Raw genomic sequence first — 12,034 nt, 5'->3', positions numbered from 1 at the left:
TCTAATAATAGACAAACTTTAATAGAAAATTTATTCTCGTATAACGTGTCTCAAGAATGCTCAGCGTGTAAATGGATGGACCACAAAAATTTCACGGTATTAGAAATAGACCTTAAACCGATATATGAAAACAATATGCGCTTTTTGCAAATAGCTGTTGATAAAAAAATCCAAGAAACAAATAAAAATGTAAAAAATGTGAAGAAAATTTAATTACAAAATTCATAACAGGACCACATCTCTTTATAGACATTGAAAGTCTGCAATGCAGCGTCCTTGCTGGCAGGCATGGATATAACGATTGGTCCGGCATGATAACTATTTCAGAAATACCACTAGATATACAATTTTGCAATTACACATATAAATTAGTGGCAGCAATAGAATATATTGGTGGCACTAGTGAGGATGGCATTGGGCACTTCATCGCTCACTGCCGTCGAGTAACGGGAAATTGGGAAATATATAACGATTTAAATAAAACTCCTCTAACAGCATCAACCCCAACACTTTTACAGGAAAAGAAAATATTTCTCTTAATGTTTGTAAAACATTAAAATATATTATTTTAAAAAGATATTTCTTTAAACTCACATATAAACACACAAACACGCACAGGTTTCTTTCTTTGTAAAACATTGAAATATATTATTTTACTTACGTTTGCAATTTTTTTTACTTTCCTTGGCAGAATATTCGCCATTTTTCTTACATATCAAAAAAGTAATAATTATTCTGCATTAGTTAATCGTTAAAACAGAAAGAGAAAGGAGAGAGCTCACCTCAATATGTCAGAAACAAGGATTTTTTTACTTTCCTTGGCAGAATATTCGCCATTTTTTTTGTATGTCCAAAAAGTTATAACTTCTGCATTCCCTTTTTCCATAATATAATATTTAACTTTAATCCGTTTTCCAAAATGAAAATTATGTATTTTTTTACTTTCCTTGGCAGAATATTCGCCATTTTCCTTGCATGTCAAAAAAGTTATAACTTCTGCATTCCCTTTTTTCATAATATAATATTTAACTTTAATCCGTTTTCCAAAATAAAAATTATGTATTGTTTTACTTTCCTTGGCAGAATATTCGCCATTTTCCTTGCATGTCAAAAAAGTTATAACTTCTGCATTCCCTTTTTTCATAATATAATATTTAACTTTAATCCGTTTTCCAAAATGAAAATTATGTATTTTTTTACTTTCCTTGGCAGAATATTCGCCATTTTCCTTGCATGTCAAAAAAGTTATAACTTCTGCATTCCCTTTTTTCATAATATAATATTTAACTTTAATCCGTTTTCCAAAATGAAAATTATGTATTGTTTTACTTTCCTTGGCAGAATATTCGCCATTTTCCTTGCATGTCAAAAAAGTTATAACTTCTGCATTCCCTTTTTTCATAATATAATATTTAACTTTAATCCGTTTTCCAAAATGAAAATTATGTATTTTTTTACTTTCTTTGGCAGAATATTCGCCATTTTCCTTGCATGTCAAAAAAGTTATAACTTCTGCATTCCCTTTTTTCATAATATAATATTTAACTTTAATCTGTTTTCCAAAATGAAAATTATGTATTGTTTTACTTTCCTTGGCAGAATATTCGCCATTTTCCTTGCATGTCAAAAAATTATAACTTCTGCATTCCCTTTTTGCTTCCTCATAGAGTAAACTTTGTTTTCGTAAATTCGTATATGAACCTTTGATTGCGTATAAAGTTGGATCTAGTCAACCAAATTAAATTCTGCGCGAAGCGCAGTAAAATTATGAAAATGCATTCTGCGCGGAGCGCAGTAAAATTGTGAAAATGCATTCTGCGCTAAGTGCACCCTTATAGAAAAATACACTCAACCCATAGAAAAACCCTTAAAGTTGGGTGTGATTTCGGACCGCCAATAGAAGGTTAAATGATGGTTAATCTTCTATTGGCGGTCCGAAATCACACCCAACTTTAAGGGTTTTTCTATGGGTTGAGTGTATTTTTCTATAAGGGCAGTAATTATTATGAAAATGCATTCTGCGTTAAACGCAGTATACAATAAAATGTATCTATTATAATCAGTTTAAATAACAAACAGAAATCAACAAAAAATATGCTCCGTTCAACAACCTGTATTATATTATTTTTTAGTGGACTAGGCCTACAGGGGAAACCACTTAAAAAAAAACGCGTCAACAATAGTACCTCATGGGTGACGAGGAAATCTATTGTCGTGATTTTACAAACATAAGTTAACTTTAAACCTTAGTTTACTCACTATTCATCTCTTTCTAAGGGGGACAGTTAGAACATCTCAAGTCTCAATAATTAAGACTTCAAAAAATGATGTTTTAGGACAATAAAAAAGTGTGCAAGTAGAAACTTGCACATTGCTTCCTTTTTTTATTTGTGCAAGTAGAAACTTGCACATTGCTTCCTCATAGTTTTTAAGTGTGCAAGTAGAAACTTGAACATTGTTTTCTCATAATTTTTTAGAGTGCAAGTAGAAACTTGCACATTGCTTCCTCATATCTTTTAAGTGTGTAAGTAGAAACTTGCACATTGCTTCTTCATAGTTGCTTCCTCATATTTTTAATTGTGCAAATAGAAACTTGCACATTGATTCCTCATAGTTTTTAAGTGTGTAAGTGTGCACGGACCCTCGATAATTAACAATAAACCGCCAACGGGGTTGAACCGCCAAATCAAATATCTCGGAACCTGTATATTGTGCGAACTCGCTATTAACATTGTAAACGCTGCTTATGGTACCCATGTGACCAACGGAGTTTCGGCAGGTTACCTGCCGTGTTATAATTTTTACGAGGGCAAACGTGTTTTCGGAAGGTGAAAGTGAAATTTTCTGCGCGTGGAAATATTGTAATATCTGCAATAATATTTGCTCTCCAAATCTCGAGATACGTGATTATAAAGAGTAATGCATGCTGAACACGAATCCAGTGTAGTTTTTTCATTATCGTTGATGTCTAATATTTCGTGGGCGATCAAACCTGAAACTTATGTTTGGGGCTTATCCGCCAGTAAGCACCCGGGGCTGGTCCGCCAGTCTCGTCACTGTGGCGCGCCGGGCGCACGACTTCAGCTCACGGCTATTTCAGGTTAGGTTGTAACCGAACGATATATAATCGGGTCACGGGACGCTCTGTTTTGCCGTCTGAGTCATCGGTCGCCACTCGGTTTATCCTCAATCTACCGAGAAGGTACGTATTTACGAACTTATGGTTAACTAATTTGTTTAAACAATCCCCTTTTTAGATTCTTGACCGGGGTGCCCATTCTCCATCGTCTCCTCTCGGATCATCACCGCCAATCATCGGCCTCGGTCAACGTAGTATCGAGATGGCTTACCACCAGGCTAAGTCCCGATATGGTAAATTAAGTTAGCTAATTCTTATTATTTTCAGGTTTTCGAGACGGCTGCTTCATCTGTGTCGCCGGCCCGTGGATCATCGCTGTTGAACGCCCACCAGGATTCCCGTATACACAAGATGGCTGACCACCGCTCCACCGAGGTAAGTTTAAGTATTGTGGTTAACCAACTTAATTGTTACTACTTTTTTTCAGGATTTCGCCACTGCTGCCTCATCCCCGATGCCCACCGATGTAGCACCGATGATAAACTCCGACCAGGGTCAACGATCAAGGAAGATGGCGGACCACCGCCCAGGTAAGTATCAGGTAAGTAATCGTTAACACTTTTATTTTCACAAATGTAGTTTCCATTTATTCATAATCTTCGTTTTACACTAGCAGGTTTTCGCTGTTACAGGTTCCGCGCAAAATGGCGGTTGCACGTCTCGCAAAGTGCGAAGTTTCACTTTTCGGTTCACTCGGACCGTTCGCCTTTCGTATCGGCGACAATTAACGCTTTATGCGGGCGTTCCCGTTTGTTTCGGACGCTGTGGCAAACTTATAATCGTAATCCGGTTCGCGATCACGAAGTTTTCGCAACACGCCGAGATATACGCGCGAGAAAGATGTTACCCATACGAGCGCCCACGAGAGACTGCCTAGAGGAATGTTCCGCTCTCGGGCTCCCCACCTACGGGATTTTCCCCCTCCATCGCGTCCCAGCCGCTTTCTCTTTCAGGAATGCGCGCTACTACGCAGTAACATCTGGTGTTTACCTGTTCCGGGCGCGCCAGATGTTCGCGGTGGAAAATTCCGCTCGTATACCCTTGTTGACAACGTACTTTATTATTTCCCGGGTAGTGGTTTTCCACTACTTACAAATTTCGGGTTTTCTCGGCGCCTACCCGCGCGCACGTCATCTCCTACGTCAAAATATATAAATCCGGGTCGACTTCCCGAAGACGATGTCCGGGTCGCTCTTACGGTGCCCGCCGATGACGGCGACCCCCGTTGCCTACTTGTACGGGCCCTACCACCCTGATTCCGGCCTTTGTCCCCGTAGCCGATGTCCGGATGGGGTTCTCGCTGACCATGTCCGCGTATCTTTTGTCCGGCGGATCGGATCGCGACGGCGACTGGTCCCCCGGGTGTACTAGGTTCCCCGGGTGTGGCAGCGCAGGGTTTTTCCCGTGGATGACGGTTGCTACGCTATCTTACCCCCTAGTGGTCGGATCGCGTCGCGGTTTCGTTCCGCTCGCGATTCTGTGCTCCCGCGGTACGGCCTATGTGGTTTCTGGGTCGCTCACCCCGCTCGCTCCGGTAGCCCGTGACCGCGGTATACTATCTCGCCTCCTGCTGGTCGGACCGCTGTGCCGCTTGGTCCTGCCTGCTTCTCGCGTTGCCGCAGTGTGGCAGCGCAGTCTACCCCGTCGGATAGTGTCCGCGTTTCCGCGTCCCCCGCTGGGGCTAACTTACTCTGCGTTTTCTGCGAGCTCGCGTCCGCGGCGCGCTTAAAGAAGATTGTGTGTGGCTTATGGCCTTAATACTTTGCGCCTAATCACGATCCACGCGCATTCGAATAATAACAAAACTCTGTTCGGCCAAGCCGCGCACTAAGCGCCAAAATCACTAACTCAAAATTGTGGACCGGTACGAAACTTATGACTACCGGCTGGGCCGCTGCCCAGCGGACCTCTTCTTCGAGGCAAACTTAATCTAACCTATATTACGGCGCCGGGCGGGTTCGTGACTTTATTATATTCCGCCCTCGGAACGCATCGCGCTACTTAATATCTATTCTAGGGTCTTAGCCTCGTCCAACTGGGACTCTTCCCCGGATGACGGACTTTCAAAGTCCTCGGAGTCGTCCCTCTCGTCCGGCACGTCCGCTCGTGGCCCCGTCGTCATCGTCACCGTCTCGCGTACGGTGACGGTCGTCCTCTGCAGCGTAATTATGCTGCCACTAGGCCCTGCCGGCCCCCGGAACTCCTCCGCTCCCTCGGAGAGTCTCCCTCGTGCCGCGCCCGTGCTCGGCACCACCGACCGGTGGCCCAAGACAGCCCTATGTCGCGGCGGTGAGGCCTCCCGCGCGCCGTGTCTGGTCTCGGGACGGGGTTTTGGGTCTGCCGGCCCCTGCGCCCGCCGCAGATCGTCCGCTGACAGCTGGCGCAGCACCACTCGCGGATGCGCGAGGAGCTGCGCTCGCACCGTCTTCGCGCACGGCTTCAAGGTTTCCCTCGAGCGTGATTCTGTCTTCCCTTGCACGTGCGTCAGTTTGTGTAGGAGGGAAATGGTACGCACGTATCGTCGCAAAACGGGTGTTTTGACCGACCGAAAAGACGGCGGACCGTTGTTTTCGAGATCGCTCACGCTCACGGCACGTCGGCGAGGTACGGCGGGGCACGGCACGGTTCTGAGATCCCGCGATTTCCGCGCGAGAGTTGACATGCCGCGCGCGCTGTAGATCGTCCCGACTCCCGGCCGCGGTAAATCGTCGTTGTTGGTCAGTGACAGTCGCGTGTGCGACCGCATCGTCCAGCGTTCGCCGCATCGTCTCGGCGTCATTGTCGCCGCCGTTGTAGTGGTGGTGGTGTCGGTGGTGGTCATCGTCGTCGTCGTCGTCGTCGTGGTGGTCGTGGTCGTGGCCGTTGTCGTCGTGGTGGTCGTGGCCGTCGTCATCGTGGTGGTCGTGGCCGTCGTCGTCGTCGGCGGCGCGTCGAGGAATCGGCGCGAAGACGCCGTCGAGTCGGTAAAATGGTCGCGCTCCACCGCGAGCTTTTCTAACCCCCCTGTCGCTATTTATCGCTCCCCCGCGAGAAACGCGGCTTGGTTAGGTTGCTCGAGGGTCCGCGCTGATCCTATGGCACCGGAACGCCGTCACGCGTATTCCCCGTGGTTGCCCGCGTTGACAATGTGACGTGCCGTTGGGGAGTTTACGATTTAGTTAACCTCTGTATTTATGTGCCTAAATTGTTTTATGGAATAGGTTAACAATTATTTTTTAATAATGTTTTGCATAAAAATTTTAAATAAATTTTTATATTTTTCTCTTAAAAAACAATTATTAAAATGTATCCTATCATTTTTCAGGATTGGATGTACGTATATGTATTGAAAATGTAGTATGGCGGATTAGCCCCGGGGGGTGGCGGTTCAACCCCGGCATTTTTTAGATTTCAATTTTTCCACCGTTGTCGTTTTTGCTCTATACCGGTTAAACAAAGCAACATAGATAAGAATTTCCTATATAAATTTTGTAGCTAAAGGTTCACTCTTTACAGTGGTATACCACATTTAACTAAAATTATTTATTTTCTTGTTAAAAATCGGCACCGAAAAAAAACTGGCGGTTTAGCCCCGGTCTCCCCCTACATATGAATAGATCGTGAAAGCTTAGGCTAAAATTGGTGCGTTATAGGAACAGATAATTTTAAATGATGATCGTGAACACACACAATTTTATTAAATAGATTACGTAAAAAATATATTAAATATATTGTATATACATAACAATAAATGATTTAAATAATGCAAGGTACTTTTTATATTCAATCGTGATATATGCAGGCTAAAAGCATCTCTAAGCGTATATATTGCATTCTTGCACCAATTTATGTAACACTTAATCCTGAAAAATATTTGGGATGGAATTTACAATGACAAAATGTACGATAAATCAATTTATGTGATTTATCCAGGATTAAATGTTAAATCCTAATCTGACCCAGTCATTCCATTTTAAGACAACGAATCTATGAAACGTAATATATGTAATAATTTATTGTGATAACTTGACTCTGCAATATATTTGACGTAATTGTCATAAATTCGTTACCTTAATCATAAAATTTTAATCATCACTCACCGACCGATGCGCAACAGCGGAGTTATTCTGCAACGTCGCTACGATGATTCTGTAACAAACAAATGTAGAATCCGAATTAAAGCAGGGTACAAGAGAAAAAGAGAGACAGTCAATATTTCAAAAAATGATTACTATATAAACACTAAATTTTATATTATTGTTTATTAAGCAAATTTAATGAAATAATCTTGTAATTTCTTAAGAATACTCTATCCATTGAACATAAGCTTCTATAGAATTTCTAAAATAAAACTCTTTTTCTGTAACTTTATTTTCTGAATAACTATCCGGTTAAAAAGTAAATGACCCATCCGTGTAAGATATGATATATGTATATGTATAAATAAATTATATTTACCGCATGTTGCTCCGCCGGCGCCTGATGCCTCTCCTAGGCCTCCACCTCCTCTCAGGCTGCTCGAGATGTCCCTCGTGTTTTCTCGATGCAAAGCTGATGCTCTTTCCCGCGTGGATATTTTCTGTAACATAAAAATAATCGAATCGATTAAATAATTGTCACGCGCATCAAACATCTTATTCGTTATTCAATTTAATTTTTTTTTAATTACTACTTTGAAAAATTTCTTTACGTTAAAATCAACTTTAATGGAACTTTTCAAATTATTTCTCTTGTTACTAATTTAACTTCCGAATCATGGTTTAATATAGCAACTGAAGAATAAACGAAAAGAGGGATTCTTATAATATCTTTAGAAAAAATAAAAAGTAACACTTACCAGAAGTGTTGGTACGCCGTCGCCCGATGCCTCCCAGGCCGCCGCCTCCTCTCAGGTCCCTCCATTTCTCACTAGCACAACCGTACGTTCGACGCAACACTCGCGAAAGAGAGGCTAATTACGATCGCGCGTGCTAATTACCGAAGTAACACGCAACACTTTACGCACTCCCGGAGTTAATCGACGCGGGCTTTACTATCACAACGGAGCGAGAGAGACATACACGATCGCGCGGGAAGAGAGACACGATCCGCTCGACATCGGCGACGTTACACGAAGTGGCACGAACGTTACGGCGGGAAAGACTCGGAGAATCGCGGCGCCAACTTCACGCGCCACCCGTTTCGTCTCCCGAGAAAAAGGATTGACGCGGGCGTCGCGGGAGAGACGATCTCGTCCGAACATTCTTTCACTGTATATCACACACGAAAACTCGAATACAACTACACGTACGAGGAGATACGTACGAATTAAGATTCGAGTCAGACACCCGCGGCACCGCGGCGCTCGAAAGTACGGCGTCGTGTCGCGCGCGACAGATATACCGGCCGGCTATTTCCTCGCGAAATACGCACTTCACTTTTCGGCGAGCCGCTGACGCACGAGTGCCACAATTGTCTACACCACACGATTGTCAAATCTGACGGTATCGAGTTCACTACAAGTTGTAACGCACTGTATCAGTCACCGTGAAACATCGTCGTGACGAGCGCCGGCGCGAGCTCGATCCGCTGCGTGCCCGCGACGTTCCGCCAATGAACCATCATGGCGCCGTATTTCAGTACTGCGCGGTACTACGCGAGTCAGAGCAGCGACGCGATTTGAACTTCGATATCACTCGCGCGACGTATGACACGTATCTCGATTGAATAAATCGCATAAGTCCACACGGAAATTATACGTACACTTTAACAAGCGATCGACACTTTCAGTTCTTCCTTCAATTCACGTCGTCGTAGGAGCAGCGATCGTGAGAGAAAGACGGCCGGCGCGGCCGGCGTGGCGATCCGCGGGCCGTTTCTTGTAATCTCGAGCGAAATATCTTCTCCGGGAAAACTCGCGCAATGTATCTTGAATAAACGCGTTAATCCACACGGAAAGTACACGCGTTGACGAGCAATCGACACCTCCGCGCGGCTCTTCCTTTCTCAATTCACGTTGAAGGAGCAGCGATCGCGAGAGAAAGACGTACGGCGATTCGCGGGCCGTTTCTCGTATCTCGAGTAAAATACCTGCTCCAGAAAACAAAAACGACGTGTTGCGTAGCATTTAGCATTTATGCATGGCATCGTCGAGGAGCTCGATAGTGCGACCGTGGCATCCTTTAATTGCGAAAGAGCGATCGCGCATATCCTCCCGTGAGCCCGTGACACTCGTTTCAGCGGCTCGAAAAATAATCAATAATGCGCGGTGACGTCACGGCCTACCCCTCCTACGCGGCACGACGCAGCACGACGCGCGCGGCCGTGGCCGGTTCAAAAATACCGAAAACTTTCAACAAACAATAAGAGATCAATGTATGCCGAATCTTTCGTTAACTTTCACAGGTTTAACTGGCTGTATTCTACGTTCTGTCTCGGTGATGTCTAGTCGACGTCGCGTAGCTGTCTCTCGAAACGCGAGTGTTGTATATCGCGAACAATTAGTGATCATTAGCCTGGCGAATAATTAACTCCCACAATCAGTAATTGAGGGGTATCGAGGCGACGGTGGCTGTTTAATCGGAGCAGATATTTTTGCGCGATTTATCTATATTTATATATATTATTTCGCACCAAATCTTTCGTTAACGTTGCTTAAATTTTAGTATAGATATGTATAGAATTTCGTGGCGGAATTTAGGATAGAGTTCTGTTTATAATTTCGTGTACCGTATATTGCGAGAGAAATTTGGAAAATTAAAATACACGCATCTATATAAAATATGTATTAAAATAAATTAGAATACGCATGTAAAATTATGGACAAAATTCTTTTTTTAAATATTTGTGTAATTAATATATATTTCTTGAAAATATAAAATTATACAAATAGAATTCTTTTATATTTTCACAATTCTCGCTTCGCACTTTGAACTTTTTATTGATTTTAATGCAATTTCATTTAATTTCATGTACCGTATATTGCAAGAGAAATTTAGAAAATTCAAATATATATATAATATATATATCTATTAAAATACACACGTACATTGGAGTACGCATGAAAATTCCTCTTTCTTAATTAAAGAGGCAATTTTTGTAAATTAATATTAATTGATACTAATATAAATTTTAATTTATATTAGTATCAATTAATATATTATTTAATTTAATATTTTTATATATTATTTAAATAATAAATATACTTAAGTTAGGTATTATTTCAGTTATTATATATTATTATAAAAATATAATTTATAAATTATTTATAAATTAATTTTATAGAATTATTCCTTGGTAGTATTCTTTATATACAATGCATAAATAAACACTGCACAAATTTAAATAATAAAATAGTTTTATTTACATCGCGTCATCTTAATTTTTTCTACATCACATATACATACACATGTGTAATACATGTGTTATGTGTATATGTATGATCTCGTCTCGATGTAGGTAAAAATGTCAACGTATTATCTACATTATCATCCCATGCTATTTCATAATCGGCGTCTCTTACCAAAGAAAAAGAAGAGAAAGAAGTAAAGAAGTACGCTATTATTTCGTGAGAGGCGCTGATTCACTGATTGTTGATCAACAGGTGCAATCAGATGCAACTCCATCGGGGCTGTTTAGGATTTTCAAAATAATATTGAAAGTGGAAGAATGACGTTGTCCTACAGTTACATGCCGGATTATTTTTCTCTGACGGATATTTTGTGTACGGAGGAACGGATATCGTGCAAAGTAGAAGTCACGCTACCTCGCTTGGGTAAGCTTATCGAGATTTCATCACACCTTTCCTGTATTAAAACTAAAACACTGAAACTTGTTTATCGATTCTTAATATAATATAATATAATAACAAGAACGAGAAAAATGAAATGGAATTGTATTCCTTCACAGAAGGAGCGTTTCTGAACTGTATACTTATTGATTAAGCTTTTAGCTTGTAATTATGATAAAAATTGTGATAAAGTTTCCCAATTTAGAGCAGTATTTTAATAAAAGTCAGATATTTTATTCCCCATGTTATATTTATTTTCCACATAGAAAGTAAGAGTTTGTTCTTGTACATATAATTGTTCTACATTGTGTCCTATTGCGCATCCAGGTTTTCTGGATCTTTCTTCCGAGTCGGAGGACCTGAAACCAGGTACAAAGTTGGAACTTCCACTATGGTTAGCGCAACCGTTGAATAGAGTAAGGGAATCAATAGTCAGCGTAGACATACCCAAGACATACAAGGAAGGCTACAGGTGTGTATATATTTGCGAATGCATAGTGGAATTAATTTTTATTAAGATCACGAGAAGAATTCTCTAACAGCTTGTTTCTCATGTGTGTTGCAGAGAAATTTTATTAGCAGACGCTTGTACTGTCGTACTTAATAAATGGAATCCGTATTATTACGAACTGAGAATGTATTTGAGAAGGTTCAACAATCGCGATTGCGAAATGATAATTGACAGTTTGTTACTAGTAAGTGGTGTGCTAACTTTAAGCTGTTCGTCAACTGATTCGTATTCATTATTTAATTATATCCCGTGTCTTTCAGACCTTTAGGTCGCGATTTAGACTAGTCATGGACTGGGCACAAAATCCTGTTTCCGATCCCACGCTTAATAGTTTACTGCCGAGATTAGAGAGAGACTTATTCCTCACAGGCAGGAAGGCCAAGTTGCAATTGAACGAATGGTTAAGGAAAGGCTCGAGCGTTATCGAAACTTCACAGAGCGCTGTGAATCTTAAAAAGCGAAAACGAACAGATTACGAACTGGATTGAAACGTGCGCTGCATACGATACATGTGATAAAACAAATATAAAGTACAATAATTATATACTTACGCGGTGTAATTTTTTTATACGAATGATTAATAAGCGCGATTGTAATATTAAAATAAATATAAAATTTTTTGTCTTATACATTGAAA

The 12,034-nt window shown here is 41.3% G+C and overlaps 1 protein-coding gene and 1 long non-coding RNA gene across 2 annotated transcripts; one reads left to right on the top strand and one right to left on the bottom strand.

Moving 5' to 3' along the window:
* Positions 1 to 6,889: 6,889 nt before the first annotated feature.
* Positions 6,890 to 8,039, bottom strand: LOC139771286 (uncharacterized). Its single transcript, XR_011717893.1, has 3 exons — positions 7,956 to 8,039; positions 7,577 to 7,697; positions 6,890 to 7,267 (listed from the first exon to the last, which is right to left on the bottom strand). It is a non-coding gene; the product is annotated as an uncharacterized lncRNA (long non-coding RNA).
* Positions 8,040 to 10,442: 2,403 nt separating this feature from the next.
* On the top strand, positions 10,443 to 12,026 carry LOC139771284 (DNA replication complex GINS protein PSF3-like). The gene is made up of 4 exons (XM_071703948.1): positions 10,443 to 10,871; positions 11,214 to 11,358; positions 11,452 to 11,581; positions 11,658 to 12,026. The coding sequence occupies exons 1-4, from the start codon at positions 10,766 to 10,768 to the stop codon at positions 11,883 to 11,885; spliced, it is 609 nt and encodes a 202-aa protein (XP_071560049.1). The 5' UTR covers positions 10,443 to 10,765; the 3' UTR covers positions 11,886 to 12,026.
* Positions 12,027 to 12,034: the final 8 nt, after the last annotated feature.

This window comes from Temnothorax nylanderi, unplaced genomic scaffold (assembly GCF_030848795.1).
Source record: "Temnothorax nylanderi isolate EJ_2023f unplaced genomic scaffold, tnyl_v1.0 TNYL_tig0037_pilon, whole genome shotgun sequence".
NCBI lineage: Eukaryota > Metazoa > Arthropoda > Insecta > Hymenoptera > Formicidae > Temnothorax > Temnothorax nylanderi.
The sequence above is the reverse complement of the archived record's forward strand: the minus strand, read 5'-3'. Positions and strand labels throughout refer to the sequence as shown.